Consider the following 18,365-nt stretch of genomic DNA (forward strand, 5'->3'; position numbering starts at 1 on the left):
GTATTCAATTGTATTATATTATGATATGTCATATCATATTATATTATATCATAATATTATACTATATCTACTACATATATATTATACTATTATATTATTTGGCCTATCAAACATGTGATTCGAATAGGCCTACGTCAGTCAAATTCAGTTTTGGAAGGATTTGTCCCCATATTTTGGAAAAAAACATATGGATGGACAAATAACAAGTCTATTACTTCGAGCCTCATGACAACTATGTTCCAGGAAGAGAATGTGTCACTTGACCATATAACCAATGCGCTTGACCTTCTCACGAAATGTCGATTGACTTTTTTTTTGGCCGAATACATGTTAAGCCGTGAGCGCTCCCCCTGTCAGGGCCAGAGTGGGCGGAGAACCAGCCAGGAGGCACCAACAACTCAAGCCTTTCTCCCCTTTTTTTCAGACTTGAAGCGAACAATAACTCGTGAGTACAGATAACGTCGGGTCTGGGGAATCATCTTTCGTCAGTTTTGCAACAGTAGTTACATTACCCACTCTGATTTACTCTGATTAACTCTGGACCCCAGAAGATGAACAGGGGGGACAACAGCTCAAAGCCGGCGCGCAGGGGCCAGCAGCCACCCCGGGCGCCACAGCAGGGCGCCCCTCAGACCCAGAAGGGGACTAAAGACTGCCGGAGGAGCTCCTGCCCTAAGACACGGCTTAACAACGACACACGGGGGACTCAGAAGGAATCTGCAACGGAGCTGAAATCAGTGGGAAAAGGGAAGCGAGCGGGAAGCGTCGTGGAGAGTGTGTCCAACGACGAGTGCCCTAAGAGTGCCAGCGTGCAGAGAAAACTGTCCGATGACAGCAACGCATCGGAGGACTACAGCAAGGACTCCGGTTGTGTGTCTTGGAAACTCTCTTCTTCTGATAGTAGCTCGGAAATGTCTGATTGCACGTCGGAGGGAAACAAGCCAGACCCTCAGAATATTGACCCTGAAATAAGTTGGTCGGACGGGAGCGCATCTGCGTCTGCGATGCACGGCGGAGGAAGAGGCGATGAAAGGGAGAGCAAGGACGGCAACACTGTGGGCAATTATCTCCCTGATCGAGGATTGTCTCCCGGAGTCGCTTATGTGTCAGAAAACGATTCAAATCTGATGATGGGGGAGACGACTGAAGGTCTGATCAGGGAGGTCGACGAATTGAGATCTGAAAACGAATATTTGAAAGTAAGGATATGTTAACAAATTAATATATAGGCCTATATATTTTTCAACTATCATTGAGTGTCGTCCTTTTGAATAGTCCTTAAACCTATTGTGTATACAGTCTTTTAGCCTCCAACAAGTGTCCTGTGAGCAGCGTTTTGACAGCAGAGCGGATTCTGTGTAATTGCAAATGCCAATCCCAATTAGTGACCGAGACCGCGTGACTGACGACGCTCCAGGCTACCCGATGTTAGGGAGGCAGAAATCCTGTCGCTGAAGGAAAAACAACGAATTGTTTCATGAATTGATTCCAATTCATAATTTCCATGCTACTTACAACAATTATAGCCACATCAATATTATTTTGACAGTTAAAGCATCTTAAACAATGCTACTACCATTATATATAGAATCATGTTATTTACACATAAAGGCCTATTCAATTTATCGGGCCTGTATCTTGTGGATGGTGGAACAATGATATAGTTAACAAAGTAAACGTTAACAAATCCAAGTATTTGGGCACTCTGCCAACACCAACAAAATATTTGGTCATTGTGTTTGAAGATATATGATGCACTCCAAACTGAGCTAGAACCACCAGAGTGGCTCAGTGGATAGCCCTGCTACTCAAGGACTTGAGATGTGTCTCCACACCACTCCTCACAGGATGAGATGGAGGAGCTGCACTGCGAGATGGTGGAGATGCGGGACATGTTCCAGGAGGAGGAGGTGTACCAGCTGCAGGAGCTGCGGCTGCAGCTGGAGCAGGCCAACAAGACTTGCCGCATTCTGCAGTACCGGCTCCGCAAAGCGGAGCGTCGCAGCATCAGGGTGGCTCAGACCGGACAAGTGGACGGGGAGCTGGTCAGGAGCCTGGAGCACGATATCAAGGTCAGACCCCTCTCTGTCTCTGTCTCTGCCTCTGCCTCTGCCTCTGTCTCTGTCTCTGTCTCTCTCTCTCTCTCTGTGTCTGTGTCTGTGTCTGTCTCTCTCTCTCTCTCTCTCTTTCTCCCTCTCTCTCTCTCTCTCTCTCTCTCTCTCTCTCTCTCTCTCTCTCTCTCTCTCTCTCTCTCTCTCTCTCTCTCTCTCTCTCTCTCTCTCTCTCTCTCTCTGTCTCTCTCTCTCTCTCTCTCTCTCTCTCTCTCTCTTTCTCCCTCTCTCTCTCTCTCTCTCTCTCTCTCTCTCTCTCTCTCTCTCTCTCTCTCTCTCTCTCTCTCTCTCTGTCTCTCTCTCTCTCTCCCTCTCTCTCCCTCCATCCCCTCCCTCCCTCCCACCTCTCGGTGACTTTAGAAGCACTCAGTAACCACCCACACAGTTTAAGAGCCTTCGTCAATCGGCTTTTGAGTGAATCATGTTGATTAGAGTCATCCAAATTAACTTCAACCATCCACATATTTCTCTGCTTAGCCTCTCGCTCCCAAACTGGGCAGTGTTGTGATTGGTCGGGAGCAGCATGACTCATGGGCGGTGCCACATCCTGATGTTGGGTTGTGCCACAAAATCCTTAATGGGGCGAACGTTTTCTTATCCTACATCCTGTTGGTAGGTTCGTAAAAAAGCTCTGTATAATTATGTGGTTGATTGTTTCCAACAAAGTAGAGGCCTAAAACTAAAACGCATACGAGTTTAAGATTGGAAACAGTATCATGGAAGGAACGCATTGGCCGAAGTTTATCACTTTGTTGGTTGGCTTCTTTTACGTAGGGCTGATAACGCAGGACCGTAATTGATACTCTAACATTTCTCTAAACAATGAAACTACTTTAACCCTTGCAATGATTACCCTCCTCTTTATGGTGTTGAATTCTGACTTCAATCGTTGCCTCTACTTACAGGGAACAGTTAAGAAACATTCCGCACTGTTACTTTCTATTACCTCGGTCATTGACCTGCTTAGTGGATTCTTCTCCCATCATTGTACATCACATCATATCATTGATATAACATTGAGTATTTTCATTAATGAATTGCTGTTAGGTTGCAAAGAGCGTCTCTCTGCGCCTCCGGAACGAGCTGGAGTCTGTGCAGAAGAAGAAATCCCTGTTGGAGGTAGAGAACGAGGTGCTCAGAGAAAGGACCCAGGAGCTGGAGGTCGCCAAGCAGGTCCTGCAGACTGAGGTGGACAAAGTCTTCTCCAAAGAGGTTCGACTTCCATATATTTAGCTTAATGATCTGCATCTGTCTGCTCCATAGTACACTCTAACCTTGCGGTGGCCCTCAGCTGTTGCCATCCATACACCACATAAACATTTCCCATATCTCTGCAGTCTGGCGCCCATTTTCACGTGATTACTCGTCACAGCTGCCTCCGTATCATGCAGTTGTCTCCCCTTGCGCTGACACTACTCTGAGGTCAGATGGCGCTTGACCCTGGACCACATCAAGGATATGAGCCAGGGGCACGGCCAGCAGCTGACTGGTGCCTGGGTGGGGTGAAGCCTCTTGGTATGCTGAAGCCTGAACTCCAGCACAGCTGACATTCCCACTGGAGGGTTCACAAAATAGAGACAGAGAGGGAAGCAACATATAGAGAGATTACAGAAATAGATGCTCTCCCGCTTTCCCTCCGTTTGAATTTTATCAAGCTAGGCTAAATCGGGATCAGCATGTATTATGGAATTCTAAATAGTGTTTGCAGACTGACATACTGACCTACAATAACTGAAAAGATATAGATAGCTATTCCGTATCGCTATAATGCAGCACGTCTTGGTCTGCTGTTTTCCTTTTCCTTTCCTTGCTGTTGCCAATTCTGCCCTGAAGCCTCGTCTCCATGTGGGTGATGCTGAACTCACACGTGCTTGGACTAATCCAGGATTCAGTGCCTTGGCGTTAACTTTGCCTGGCCCACTCAAACGGGACAGCTGCTACTCTCTCTTATCCCGTATGGGAAATCCACTTAGATTACCTAATCTACGACCACAGAATCTTTGCTAGATTGATGGGAAAGAGGATGGACATTTGAAATGCTTTCAAACTCTTGACTGATCTGCTGGTCAGTTTCAGACAAGTTCACATCTCACAAATAGCTGAAGAAATAGAACAGAATTCTTTTCAAAAACAACTCACTGTCCTTAACAGAGAAGGGCATTGGGTTGCATATTTTCAAGGAAAACTCTCAAATACTAACTAACTTATGTCTACATAAAAATTGACCCTTTTCATCTGCAACCCTTGACCATGTAGTGTTGACAACACACTGCTCATAATCCCCACCTCTAACCCCCTGAGTACAGTTATTTATATAACCATGACCTCCGCTCTTGTGTCTTCTGGCCGGACAATGCATCCCGAGACAGGGCTCACTGCAGCCTGAATTCCTTTCATACCCAAGCAAACAGATTAACTCGCTCATGTAGTTCAGCGTTGCCCGTGGTGGTGAGAAGAAAAAATGCTTTGCAGCAGTTCACATGACTCAGTGTGGAACCACTTGTAACCTAATGATTACTGAGGAAGAGATTGTTTACAACACCTTCTTGTTTGAGCCCTGTTTTCTCTGTGACCTGTTTGCTCTGTTTGACACCCCCAGAACTCTCTGAAGAGGAGAAGTGTCAGATCTCCTATCAGCAAAGCAGAAAGAAGGCTTTCCCAACTGATAGAGGTATAACATATCTCCCGTACATAACATAACTGATCTCAAATATATTTGTATCCAATAACCACTATGGGCCTTTTGTGCCCTTCTGTCTAACGTGGGTTGTTGGGTGTTTCTCTCCCTTCTCCATTCCTCAGGAGGACAGCGCTGATCTAAAATGCCAACTGCACTTTGCTAAAGAGGAATTGGCGCTGATGTGCAAGAAGCTGACCAAGTTGGTATCAGAGAGTGAAGGCATGCGTGTGGAGCTGGTGAGATACCACTCGGCCTACGGGGATGTGGACCCCAACCAGTTCCCCGAGGGTAAAGCCAGCTACGCCCGCTCCAGGGAGACGGAGGTCAAGGCTCACTTGAAACTGGTGGAGGAGGAGGCCACTCTTTTGAGCCGACGCATTGTAGAGCTGGAGGTGGAGAACCGCGGCCTGAGATCAGAGATGAGCGACATGAGAGATAAATGTGGAGGTGCGATGGAAGAGGAAGAGGAGGAGCCAATGGAATTAGTGCCAGAAAAACTGGTTCCCCAGGTAGACGTGGGATGGGAACTGAAAGAGAGGGGACAGAGTGGGACAATGGGGCACACAACGGAGTACACACAGGACAATAAAGCCAACGGTACAACAGATGCAGGTGTGGTCGAGAGCTTTGTCCTTAGGGACGGGAGCCCAGCACAGACCAAAGGGATGTTGTCTGTGTGCCAGATCACCCGAGAGAGTCCTGTGGGTGGTGAATGGAGTCCTTTGGTCCAAGAGGAAGTATCGGGCAGAAAGGAGGACAGAGCTCTCCATGGGAAGACTGTTAAAGACTATGAAACGCTTCTTTCTCTCAAAGAGCATGCCTGCATTGTGAGTTCAGCCATTCAACTTCTCACCTCGCCCTCAAACAGTCTTGCCTCCACACCTGTTGCTATGCCCGAGACTGGGTTTCCGAACAAGGCCCAACCCCCAGGACAGACCTTGTTCATTCAGGGAGCTGTAAACGAATCTCTGGCACTTTTGCAAAACATGTTGCTGGCCTTTATTGGACACCTGGAGAAACTTATGACATATAGTGGATTAGGTGATTTTTCTTTTCAAAAGGGTGCACATTTTTGTGATTCCTTTATGCTCCCCATTATTTTGGGGGAGTTTGCAGGCCACAACATGGATGCTCAGAATGTCATTGAACATAACATGATGGAAGAGGCCTGTGCCACAGACATTGAGGAGAGAGTGAAGCACACACAGCAGGGGTCGTCCTCTCAATTTAACATGACGCAAAGTCGAAGAGATCCGAAAGTGCTGCTCATTTTGCAGGCAATCTCAGTTCTCTATCGATGGGGTCAAGTGAATGAACCCGGACGGGCGGACAATGAGGTAATAAGAAGTTGTGACTGAAATACCTAGAGGTCCCTTACATATAAAGCGATTACATTTCTACACACCTTTTCTTCACCTATAGCCTACTATATGCTTCCTTATATTATATTAAATAAATCATATATATGTTTCATTACAATATATGTAGAGCATCTTTGGAGACCTTGTCTGTTTTCCTCCCTGATCCAGGCAAGAGCCAAAACCATCTACATGCTACAGAAAGTGCTGCATGAACTGGAGGCAGAGTGTCCCAACAGTCAGACTACATGTGACAGTGTACCCAAGGCTGTGCGATGCAAGACGAATGAGGTATGGAAAACTCTTACAGTTCAGCCATTTGTCTCGGCTGTGTGCGTATGTATGTGTGTGTTTATGTAATGCGCTGGAAAGCCAAGCTGATCCTCTCGTCTTGGCATGGCTTCATCGTCATACTCTTTGCAGCATACAAAATCAACACACTTCATCAAGGGCGACAGTATTTAGGTCAATCTGCTGCGGGGGCTACTGCCAAACCGGACCAGTTCCGACATCGACCCAAAACTGCATGGGCTTCAATAGACGTTTGAGTTCATGGTTCATTTTTGTAAAAATATGACGCTTACAGTTAAATAGTCATGATTATTAAGTTATTTATTTTTTGGGGTTTCATTTACTGTATAGTTATGTGAATGTCTCTGACCTCTATTCATTTGTTAAACAGAATGAATAGTTGTCATCTCCGAAACTGAAAATGCTAGACATAAGGCAGAAACAATTTTATGCTTCAGTTCTAACAATAATTGACACAAAATAATGTTGCCTGTTGGAAGAGAAAATCATAGAATTTGCTTCATAAGGAAAGGGTTTAACTTCTTTAATGATTTTCATTCTGAAGTAAGAGACTGCAATCCCAGTGTTACTCAAAGACATTCATTCCTTATGTTTATCTAATTTCAGTGAGTGTTCAAAACTGATTTAAGACTTAAATATTTTTGCCAAACTGCCTTTCCTAGGATGCAAGCGCCTGTGCTATCAGCAATGAGAGGAGATACTTTGAAATTGACAGGTCAGTTTTATTACTCTCCTCCCCATCTGCACATATTAAATTTATTATTGACATTGAATTCTTCAAGAGACACAAAGCCATACTTTCTCCCACAGGACATACAAGGCTGAAGGGAAAAGGTCCAGACGGCCATTTGCTCCACGCAAGTCCAACCGGAAACACTGGTTTTATCTCAGCCAGTCGGTCGCTCAGCTGGACCAAGAGGAACCCGTCAAGACCTGGGACCATCCGATCATGCCGTGCAACTTCCCTGATCTCGACTTTGAACAGATATCTACGGAGAGGAGCCACACCGCCCCAGAAAGCACTGCCATCCGTATATATTACAGCCCCCCTTCTGCACGCAGAGTCCACCTTGCTCAGCTCCGGCAAAGTCCCACCACGGACAGGGAGTCCGTCACCATGGTCTCACGTAGGTGCACCCCAGGTAGCCCTCTGTCACCCCTCTATCTGGGTCTCTCTGCCAACCTGAGTGATGACATGAAAGAGATGACGGCCAGCTGGAGGCGGGTAGCTCACTCGAGTCACCCGGAGGAAGAGCGACGGCGATCGAGCGGAGCCTGGGTAGAGGTGTCCTGTTCGGGCACTCAGACCAGGACACAGCCCCAGATGGTTAGCGTTGGCCTGCAGACGGACGGACCCCAGGGGGTCGCCTCGGTGAGAAACAGCCCCTCCAGGGTGCAGAGCCCGTCGTCCGCTCGCGCTCTCCACAACTCGAACCCCGCTGAGAAAGTCAACGGCAGGGCGGCAAGACCCAGACAGACCTCCCCGAAGTTGTACCGAAGGCATTCTGCCTCTTGCCTCACCTCCACCACCTTTAGCAGCTCCTCCCTGGCATCCTCCCCTTCGTCTTCGTCCTCCTCCCCCTCCAGGGAACGAGCCTTGGTGAACCTCTCGAATCAAGGCCCTGCCCGGAAGACCTGGGCCCGCCCGGCCCACAAAAGCACTCTAAACACAGACTTTGGCAGCGCCAGCCGAGCCGCTAAGCCCCCCAGTAAAGCTGCTGGAAACCATCGCTATGGCCTGGTCACAGAGTTCTTGCGCAAAGTAAGCGGGCGGGCAGAGAAGCCTGCCCCAGGAGCTGGGCCAAAGGGGAAGACTGAACTGAAGAACCTGGAGCGCATTCCTACAAGGCCCCCTGCCGTTCCACTACACAGGACTGACAGCGTCACCAGGATCGTCAACAAGAGGTTCATGAAGCAGGGAGAGGAGAAAGGGAGCGGTCAGAGCCAGGCGATAAGAGGGGCCATCCCCAGAGACGGCAGCTCGAGCAGTGTCACAGCAGAGGTAGGTCTTCATGTACATACCGTGTAGACCGGTCTCGCAGAGAGCCGTCTAAATGATGATACGAAGTAACATATGATCCCTATACTTCTTATCCACTCATTTCTCTGATCTACCTGCTTGATTTCATCCTCTTTACCGTTGTTATTCAATAGGAAGGAAACTATGACTGCAGCTCCGGCAGTACCCTGACGTTCTGCTTCGCTCGTCCCCAACGGCAAACCTTGAATCCGGGCAAGCCTCAGTGACAAAAATACTCTGCAACACTCAGACAGCCCATAGACCCCAGCTGGGAGTGACAGGAAGGAAGGGCAGCCTGGATTTCAGCCGTCATCTGATCTGAATCCAGACTATATATGGAATTTTAGAAGCTCAACGAATTTAATTCCAGATATTAATGTTTGATGCTTGGATGGCAGTTTAAAAGAGAGTCTAGAATCTCTGTGTTGACTGACTTAATATGACTTAATATGTACTCTTTTGTGAATAATAAACATGCAGAGAGGAAGATTGTGCTGATGTGTAGGACCATAGATATTGTGGCTTATTCTGAAATACATATTTGTATTTTATTAATGTGCAATTTAAGATTATTTTATTTGATTATCAAGTTTTTTTAAATATACTTTTTTCAATTCACTCTAAACATAAACGGAAATTTAAAAGAAGAAAAAGTTAATACACTAATCCAAACAATACATTAGTTGCTGTGTATTTATTTTCACCAGGGGAAGACACACCTACCACATTTACATAATACTATCTATCGATCTATCTCTATGAGTTCTATATCAATTGACACTATGTTCACACATTAAACATTAATATATTATATTAAATCCAGGAACCCTAACTATATGCAGATTCAGCCTTTTTATTTGTATGTAGTACACAAGTAAGCTGAAGCTATTTGTGAGACTTCATACACAATTGACAAAAACCGTAGCACTTTGTTGTTTTGCTTAGGGTTCCCCCTTTACCAAACATTTACAAAAAGTTCAGTTTTAGTCTTCTTTGCAGTGTGCAGCAGCAGTTCACCGATAGCGCATAGACGGCTGAAGGATACGGAAGCCCTCTCAATCCAAAACATGATTATTCAAAGTAGCATTCAAGATCAGCAGCGAAAGATTGATGTATAAAGGTGCGGCAGGCAGACGGCCGACAGAGCTCAAGGGCAGGTCCAGTCCAACAGTAGACCTCCGACAGAGCATTCATTTTACCCTATAGATTCTAATGGATGTAATTGTACACATTAACATAGTCCTACAATTTAAAACGGTTACCTTCAAACTCACAATTGAGATGAAACATCAGTTTTCATGAATGCGTACATATGCTGATATAGACTCGATAGAACAGTAGAGAAACTGAATTTGCTTTTAAATGGCACACAACCCCAACAGCCCGCGTGGGGAGCTGTGGTCAAAGGGTTCAGCTGTGGGCCCTTCTTGTTGGTATTTGTTGGTTGCAATCGTTCACATTTGTCGACAGCATTCGGACTAGAAACTGGGGTTGTTGACATAAAGCATTTCGATTGTTATGGGGTCTTTTTAAAAGCAACTATATAACCAAGCTACCAGTTAGTGGTCGTTGTACTAGAGTGATGGAGGAGGTTTACCAAAGGTTTAACTCATACGACTTCGAGACGGATGAAAGGTTCCTTAACGGGTTGATGTTGGTGGACGGGTCCAGCACCTGTGGCCACGACGCACCTGGGCTGGAGATGAAATTATTTTATTATAACCGGTATGTTTTCTCAGTTAAGTGACCCAAAAGCATTTCAGTTAACTCAAAACGGTACACAACTTTTGTTAGTACAAGTAAAGATGTTCAAGCAGAGTTGTTGAGTGATACAATGGTCCCAGGAGAGTCTGGTTTTTAAATCTCATATCAGCCATGACCTGATTCGTGATTTAAAACTGGACGCGCTTCTAGTTCTGTCTAAGCGATTGTGTGTTGGATAAAGCACTAAATGAACCTTGTTATTGCTAGGTTCGTTGAGCCCATCGACTCAGCAGGGTTCAAACAGCGGAGCGGCGGTGACCCTCGTGAGGTTGAAACCCAGAATGCAATGCTCTCAAGATCAGTAGGCCTACCTGGCCCCAGCAGGAGTGACAGTGAAGAAACAGAGGCCAAGATACTTTCGTTCAAGGAAGTAATTAGACTAGTTCAGGCGGGAGAGACAGTCCCTGGGCAAGGGACGCATCTGGACATTACGCCAAGTAACCATAACCCAACCCCTTCTCAAATGGAAAGAGTATTGAAACCATGGGAAATTTGCGGAACCGGTTATACATTGCCATAACAATGACATAAATATGGCTTACTTTTGATGATTGGGATTTACATATCCAGGAACGTTTGACTACTTGTGTATATATAGGCCTACGCACTATTTTTCGAGTTTGGCACAATATTTTGAATTGGCTTGCTTCAGTATTTCCGAGATAATAAAAGAAAGTAGGCCTATAAACTTCCTGCCTAAACATTAATAATAACTTTCCACATAGGTAATACTACTAAGCAAATACTTTTCCCTTCAACTCATACTCATGCATACATTCCAGCAGCCTTCAGATATTCAAATATGATGCACTGCATAGACATAGACAGCAACAGATTGACACAACACAATTGAAATACATGTATCTTTAATAAGCATCATCTAATTTCCATATTTGTTTTGATTTATAACATTTTACACTGGTTTACAGCGTAAAAGTATATGCATCACGACATCAGAAAAGGGAAAAATCAGCATTTTTAAGAATACAAAGTAGGGCTGGGCGATTAATTGAATTTCGATTACGATTTTGGCTTCCCTCGATCATTAGAACAAGATAATCGGAATAAAACGATCAGAATTTCTGCCGCCCGCCGTGTCTTGTGTGGTAAATGGAGCGAACCCACCTGTGCACTCCGCTACGCCCCACCCCCGCCTGAAAACTTGCGCTTACAAAACATTTAGAAGACTGTGAAGATGGCAGAAAGGCAGCCTTTGGTCGGGAAGAAAGGTAAAACGAATTCGGTGGTGTGGAAACACTTCGGTTTTGAGGAGTCTGACTCTGAACAAACGAAGATATTGTGGAAGATATGTCACGCGACCGTGTCTGCACCTCAAGCGAATACGACCAATCTGTTTAACCACTTAAAGTCCGCACACAGAGTAATACAGGACCAAGCAATGAAGGAAAAAATGAAAAGCTCCTCGACTCCTGCCACCGCAACACAGTCCTCATATCCACCCAGCTCCCGCAGGCATAAAGAAATAACGGATGCAATCGCATACATAATTGCCAAAGACATTTGCCCTATCAACACCGTTAGCGACCCGGGGTTCAATAAACTGATAAATACATTGTGGTATGTGTTACCATCACGTCACCATTTCAGCAGAATTGCGCTGCCTGCCCTTTATGACGAATGTCGCGGAAAAGTTGCAAGAGAAGTGTCAACAGCATTATATTTTGCCATTACAACGGACCTATGGTCGAGTCGCACCATGGAGCCATATATAAGCCTCACGCTACATTACATCGACGCTAATTTCACCATGAAGACGAATTGTCTCCAAATGGCGTTTTTTCCGAAGACCACACAGGGCTAAATATAGCCCAGGGATGGAGGCAAGCGATGGCTGCATGGGACTTGACCGAGGAAAGACAAGTCTGTATCACAACAGACAATGCCTCAAATATGAAGCTGGCAGCTGAACTAAATGGCTGGATGAGGCTGCAGTGCTTCGGGCACAGACTCCACTTGGCCGTAGATGAGTAGTAGGTTTACTTATCCTGATTTTTTTATGCAATTTATTAAATAACAAATAATGTAGAATATATCATGTGAGCTACTCTATTATCTCTCTCTCTCTCTCTCTCTCTCTCTCTCTCTCTCTCTCTCTCTCTCTCTCTCTCTCTCTCTCTCTCTCTCTCTCTCTCTCTCTCTCACACCAACGATAATGTATTTAATTCCTAATAATAATAATAATTCCTATTTCCCAGCCTATTGATTCACTGATGAAGATTATGATGATACATTCTTATATTTATTGTAATTTTAGAGATTGCAATGAAGGACCACAGGATTGGCCGTGCGATGGGGTTCTGCAAAAAAGTGGTCAGCGCCTTCTCCTACAGTTGGAAGAAAAAGAGGGAGCTGACAGATGTACAGAAGAGGCTGAATCTGCCTGAACACTCTCAGACAGACAGAGTGTCCAACCAGCTGGTGGACTCGGCAGGCTATGATGGGCAGGGTCCTAGAGCCGCAGAAGGCCATCGCAGAGGTCCTCTTCAACGACACCTCACCCCCTCATGGCAGGACGTCGATGTACTGGCCATAAACAAGTCACTAAGCCCTCTCGTTGAATTTACAGATGCACTTTCTGGGGAGCAATTGAGTGTGTCTTTTGTCAAGCCAACTCTCCACCTTTTCAACACCTCCATATTGACCTTGCAGGAAAACGGCACAGACCTTGCAAAGTGCATCAAGAAGAAGATCGTGGGCTACCTCAATGAGAAGCATGATGATGCTCCATCACAGGAGCTGCTGGACATGACCTCAGCCCTGGACCCAAGGTTCAAGCCCACATATGTGAGCGAAGACAAGCGTTGGTCAATTGAAGAAAGACTCATCTGAGATGAAGACTGTCATGGTAATTATAATTATATTGATAAAACAATAAGTTATATTTTATTATTTTTAGTAGTGAATACCCATAACCATTTAGTCAGATTAAACATGTCAATCATTTCTCTTCACAATATTCTCCCCCTCCTATTCCCAGGATAAGGCCCCTGAGCGAGCAGTGACTCCTGCTGATGACCCTGATGCCGCTGCTAGTGCACCAAAGAACGCCCTGGGCAGCTTCTTCAAGCCGGTCACTGATTGCACAGCTCAAAGATCCGCTGCTGTGCAACGGGACCAGGACAAGGCCATAGCTTCTGAGCTACAGTCCTACCTCCAACACTGAGGCGGACCCTCTGGAGTGGTGGAAGATGTCCCAGAATTTCTACCAAGGGCTCTCCAACCAGGCAGGGAAATATCTTTTCATTCCAGCCACAAGAGCCTCGTCAGAGAGGGTTTTCAGTACAGGTGGTAATGTAGTCACCTGCCTGCGCTCATCCCTGCAACCAGACCAGGTGAACAGAATGGTTTTCCTGGCTAAAAACCTTTAGGGGTTGCAAAGGTTTAAAATAAGTTTTGGCAGCGGATTTTTCTTGTCGGTGCGTCAGTCAGTTTATTCTTGTTAATACTCATTTTGGCCAAAAGGCCTCAAAATATAGTTTCAACGTGTTCAGTTTTATCATTGAGATACGGATTTCTAGTGTTTTTTGCAGTACTAGGTAAGGTTGTTGTAGCAAGTGCATTACACCATAGTTTGAGTTTTGTTTTTTTAAAAGAGTAAAGAGGAGTAATTCTGTTTTAATGTATTACTTCAAGTCTTGGATAGTGTTTATTTTTGTGTATATTTTTACACATTATTTAATTCACTTTAATACATTTCTCTTTATTTGCATTTTTCTTGTTTCAGTTCAAACGTATCGTGTTAAGAGAAATACCAGTGTTAAAAGTTCAATAAATGCTTGTTCTCAATGAATAATCATCTTTAATAATCGTGATTACGATATCATTTTAAATAATCGTGATTATCATTTCACATTATCGATCAGCCCCAATACAAAGCAGAATCCACTGCCCATCATACAAGAAAATAAGAAACAAATCATGTGTTGCTTGAGATCATTACTGTAATGGGTCAAAGGTGATTTCCGATGCATTTATAAAGTAACCTGTTGACAAAATAAGGCAAAGTGCATGTTAAAAATGTTTTTGATCAAAAATTAGACTCCCCGTTTTCCAATCAGAACTCCTCTTGCCCCCCGTCTCCATTTTCACCCTCCGTCATGACATAGCCGTCCTATGGGGAGATACACATCCAGTTAGCAGGATCCTGCCAGGATAAGCCATGGCTGACATCATGGGTTGTATGCATAAACGCCCATGTTGACGGGCTGCTTACATCTGTTGCATAAAGTATTTCCAGAATCCTCTGTAGAGTAGGGTCTGCTCCTCCTTCCGTCTCCCTATCTTGGCAGATGAGCTCAATAGTCCTCAGCTTTCCAAGGTAAAAGTTTAATTCTTTCTCGGCTGTAGTCTTGTGTAATGTTAGCTCACTAACCTGAGGGGTTAGAACCATACGATTAAGCAAATCCTCAATTCAATCATATACAGTGAACGTGATTAGACTGAAAACCAACTGATCATTTAAATTGCCATCAGACATTCTCCAATGACAACATGATGAACTACTCACTTCGTTAGTAAGTGCTCCAATCGCATCTCCTGCTCCAGATTTCTTTGAGGGAACAGTCTGCAGCGCTTTGGCAGGGGCTGCCCTTGTGGCTGCTTAGATGTTAGGAACAAAAAAGTTATTCCTAATGACACACAAGGAACCATCTCTACAATAGGAAATTGGAAATGTGGCACCCATTGCGCTTCTGCTAGGATCATCTACCACGACCAGAGTAAATTACCAGTGCATCATTGCTAGTCAGCCAATCTACAAGAGATGGTTCAGGAACAGATACAACCCTGTCTCCCACATCCCCCAAGTGCCAATCTTAGGACCGCTTTATAAATTACTTTACCAACACAACAAGCCGGTCTGTCAGCAGGTTGAATGACATTTTCTAAAGTAAACCAATCAGAAATATTTAGAAATAGGACACAGGTAATGATAAATACACATGAACATGAATTGTATACAAAATATGCAATTCTCACGAGCTGTGGCCTTGGCTTTAGCAGGAGTATTGGATGCTGAGGTAAACGCAGATGTCTCCTGTCCGTGACGTGCCGCCACTGGGTCATAATCCCTCTGATCATAGTTTGCTTCAAAAAACTTCTTGAACCACTGAACAAACTCAAAGTTTTCCTGGAATTTTCCTTTAATCAGTCTGTCTACAGGAATTATCTTAGAAAGTGGGTATAAAAGATCCAAGAATGAAAATACCCGTTGGTCTTAAGGGTAAATAATACAAAATCCAAAAGGCTAAAATCTTACCTTGTCAACTCCAGCCTTTTTAAAACTGTTTTGTAGAATTTTAAAATTCTGTAAGTATTCGTGTTCCAGTTTGGCGTTAAATTTCACCCTTTTTAGGGGGAGGCATCCAGCGAACAGCACATCCATGAATTGGCAATAAGCTGCACCTGTAGGGCAAGTCAGTACATTACTTTGCTAATACAAAACATATTCAAATTACAACATATCCAGTGCATATTATGGCTTCTGTGTAAAACTGTATTTTCGCACCTGAACACAAATGCTCAATCTTCGAGTAGTTCATCTGTAAAGACACGTTGACCCAAGACAGCAGTTCATGTCGACTCATGTTATCGTTGTTCAGAGATGTTGAGAAAACGTTAACAGCCATCTGGGAATTCTACAGGTGATGGAAAGCACAAGATGTGGAGAATTAATACAATTCAGGATGACATCCGCATTTAGGCCTACTACAAATATTTTCTGTATAGTGTTTGACAAGGACACTAGCTTTTGATCCGAGTGCAATACACATCGCTCCATATATAATGTTGCGAGTGTTCATCCACCATATTATTGAACGATCGTGAACCTCGTATACGACGAGCTAACGGAGTAGCTCCTTCCTCTGTTCTCTACGCAGTTCCGTAAAAGCATGAAAAACATTCTTGTACTTACTCGGTTCAAAGCTCGCTATGTTGCTATGGCTCCAACAACTCAACGGTTTCAATGCGCAGCGTCTATATCAACACACTAGTACAGTGCTTAGGGGAAATCAGGTGAGTGGAAACTTCTGGACTGTCGTCTAGCCCCTAGTTCATTAATATATTAAACCTGTGGGCGACGCTAGAATTGTTTAAATAGACGAGAAGCACGTGGGTCGTCGTATTTTAATATAAAAACCCTGTTAGGGTCGGAGAGGATCGTGAATTGTAGCGTTATCCCGGTCTACCGCAACGCACATTCCGGCATCTTCCTGTGAACTGTGTTCCCAGGTTAACAGTCCTCGGAGCGAGAATATTCGAAGATGATTAGAATCACAGCGACAAGGAAAATGAATATAGCTTATGTCCAGACATTTTTGAAAAAGCAATATACCCAAAACATTTAAAAAGGAAATGGATATCCCTCTACCGGAGGTCCCGCCCACTCGCCGCTAAATCCATGCAATTGAAAGTGCCCCCATCACTTTCGCCAATAACGATCATTGGGAACATCCCTTCACAGAAATAGCGTCGTGAGGATTTTTTGGAACGAGATTAATATTCGACCTTATTCTTTTTGGAAACTGCCCCCCAGGGATCATATTTGGTGTTTGTCCATTACAATGAACCACAAGCACAATAAATAAAGAGATTACACAACGACTTCATTGATAAGGACCAACACGATCATCCGACATCTCTTCACATGTTTACATCCCAGTAGCCTATTTCCAGCTAGTGACCAAACAGAGGTCCTTCAAAGATGCCATTGACTCGACAACCCTGTTCACATGTCACCAGCTATGTTGGAATTTATTCCATTTCTGCGCTAGTGCCCTCATCAGTTAACAAATCTAGTTCCTCATACCCACAATGCACCGTAGAATAAGGGTTAATCTGAGCCGCACCCTTTTTCTTTTATTATAGCGGATTCAATAGGGCTGGTACCTCAGAAGCGCAGAATTCATCCCAAGTCTGCCATTCAACCGACTTGCTATGACATAAAACACAATCTAGTGGTCCAGCCTCACTTAATATGGTCATGGTCTGAAGAAACCAGAGGATGTTTGACGTGTCAAATAGAACAGACTCGCGGTTCCTTGTCAACCGTACACCTACAAAGGACCTGGTAGGGCGACCAGTGACAGCGAGAATATAGTATCCATGGAAACCATGGAGTTCCCCCACACCCACGAATCGTATGCTCATAACAGCCAATCAGGAGAAGCTTCGAATTTAGGCGGAGCTTTCAATTTACCAGAATAATACGACGCAGGCAGTACGGTAGTCTCTAATATCTGTTCCTACGTTGTTTTACCATATAAACTAAATCTTAAGATGTTTCCTCTGTATTGTCTCTTTCCATTTAACCTAAGTAAGAACCATTGCTCCACCACAATGTAAAGGCCAAACTTCTTGCCAGGGTCACTGTGAAAAGGGGGTGACTAACATGCTACAATTGGCAGGATACACAATAATTTCAGGTGCAAATAAGGTTAAATATAATGTTGTCTACTATAATCTATTCCAAAACATTTTTTTTTTTTTTACAAAAAAAAATCCTATTACAATTGTTTGTTGGCTCTAACCAGATAGACCTTTTTAATGAGGTGTCAAATTTGTTATCTTTCTATGTTTGCAGGTCATTCATGGTAATGAACAAAAATCTCACAATAAACTAAGGACAATATTAAAACTGTTAATTCCAATTGATCAAGTGAATGATGTTGATAAAAATATCTGCTCTACACAATGTTGTTCCTGTAATAAGAGTAAAGGTTGTGTTGCTCCTAACAAAGTGATTGAACCTGAAAGAGTTGTTGTAGGCAAGAGGTGTTATGAAGCTTAAGGGAAGCTTTGTTTATAGTTAGAAATAATTTACTTGGAAAAGGGAATTGACTATGCTAACACCATTTCATATGTGATTCTGGTTATGACTTTGATTGAGCAACTATTTAATTGTGGTAACTCTTATGATACACCAATATATGAACACAAATACATAACAAGTATTTTGATTCGATCTTGAACATCTATTGTGTTTTTTTTGCAAGGCAAAGGATCTCAGTAGATCGAGTGAGCAAATGCATGCAAACACGACACACTTGGACCCAAGATTCGGTTAAAACGGTTACTGACACAAGAATACTGCAACCTCC

The 18,365-nt window shown here is 44.1% G+C and overlaps 2 protein-coding genes across 5 annotated transcripts; one reads left to right on the top strand and one right to left on the bottom strand.

Annotated features, from left to right (window-relative positions):
• The first annotated feature begins 274 nt into the window (after nt 1-274).
• LOC115549942 (uncharacterized) lies at nt 275-9,158 on the top strand. The gene is made up of 10 exons (XM_030365039.1): nt 275-445; nt 549-1,199; nt 1,848-2,072; nt 3,159-3,323; nt 4,711-4,782; nt 4,914-6,128; nt 6,321-6,440; nt 7,124-7,176; nt 7,272-8,463; nt 8,616-9,158. The coding sequence occupies exons 2-10, from the start codon at nt 552-554 to the stop codon at nt 8,706-8,708; spliced, it is 3,783 nt and encodes a 1,260-aa protein (XP_030220899.1). The 5' UTR covers nt 275-445; nt 549-551; the 3' UTR covers nt 8,709-9,158.
• Nucleotides 9,159-13,950: 4,792 nt separating this feature from the next.
• On the bottom strand, nt 13,951-16,382 carry LOC115550022 (microtubule-associated protein RP/EB family member 1). 4 transcript variants are annotated; one of them, XM_030365046.1, is made up of 8 exons: nt 16,181-16,382; nt 15,773-15,902; nt 15,524-15,669; nt 15,244-15,433; nt 15,108-15,149; nt 14,774-14,862; nt 14,480-14,638; nt 13,951-14,377 (listed from the first exon to the last, which is right to left on the bottom strand). In XM_030365046.1, exons 2-8 carry the CDS (start codon nt 15,891-15,893, stop codon nt 14,321-14,323), a joined length of 804 nt encoding a protein of 267 aa, XP_030220906.1. In that variant the 5' UTR covers nt 15,894-15,902; nt 16,181-16,382; the 3' UTR covers nt 13,951-14,320. The 4 variants fall into 4 exon arrangements, with proteins under 4 accessions (XP_030220906.1, XP_030220905.1, XP_030220908.1 ...); XM_030365045.1 differs by having other exon boundaries at nt 14,774-14,865; XM_030365048.1 differs by lacking the exon at nt 15,108-15,149.
• Between the last annotated feature and the right edge of the window lie 1,983 nt (nt 16,383-18,365).

The sequence above is a fragment of the Gadus morhua genome, chromosome 1 (assembly GCF_902167405.1).
Source record: "Gadus morhua chromosome 1, gadMor3.0, whole genome shotgun sequence".
Taxonomy (NCBI): domain Eukaryota; kingdom Metazoa; phylum Chordata; class Actinopteri; order Gadiformes; family Gadidae; genus Gadus; species Gadus morhua.

Coding starts and splice junctions, on each gene's coding strand:
- LOC115549942 (XM_030365039.1), top strand. CDS start 552: ATGAACAGGGGGGACAACAGCTCAAAGCCGGCGCGCAGGGGCCAGCAG. Junction 6,441..7,123: donor TGCGATGCAAGACGAATGAG/GTATGGAAAACT, acceptor TGCCTTTCCTAG/GATGCAAGCGCCTGTGCTAT. Junction 7,177..7,271: donor AGATACTTTGAAATTGACAG/GTCAGTTTTATT, acceptor TTTCTCCCACAG/GACATACAAGGCTGAAGGGA.
- LOC115550022 (XM_030365045.1), bottom strand. CDS start 15,893: ATGGCTGTTAACGTTTTCTCAACATCTCTGAACAACGATAACATGAGT. Junction 15,434..15,523: donor AAAAGGCTGGAGTTGACAAG/GTAAGATTTTAG, acceptor CCACTTTCTAAG/ATAATTCCTGTAGACAGACT. Junction 14,378..14,479: donor AAATACTTTATGCAACAGAT/GTAAGCAGCCCG, acceptor ATCTCCCCATAG/GACGGCTATGTCATGACGGA.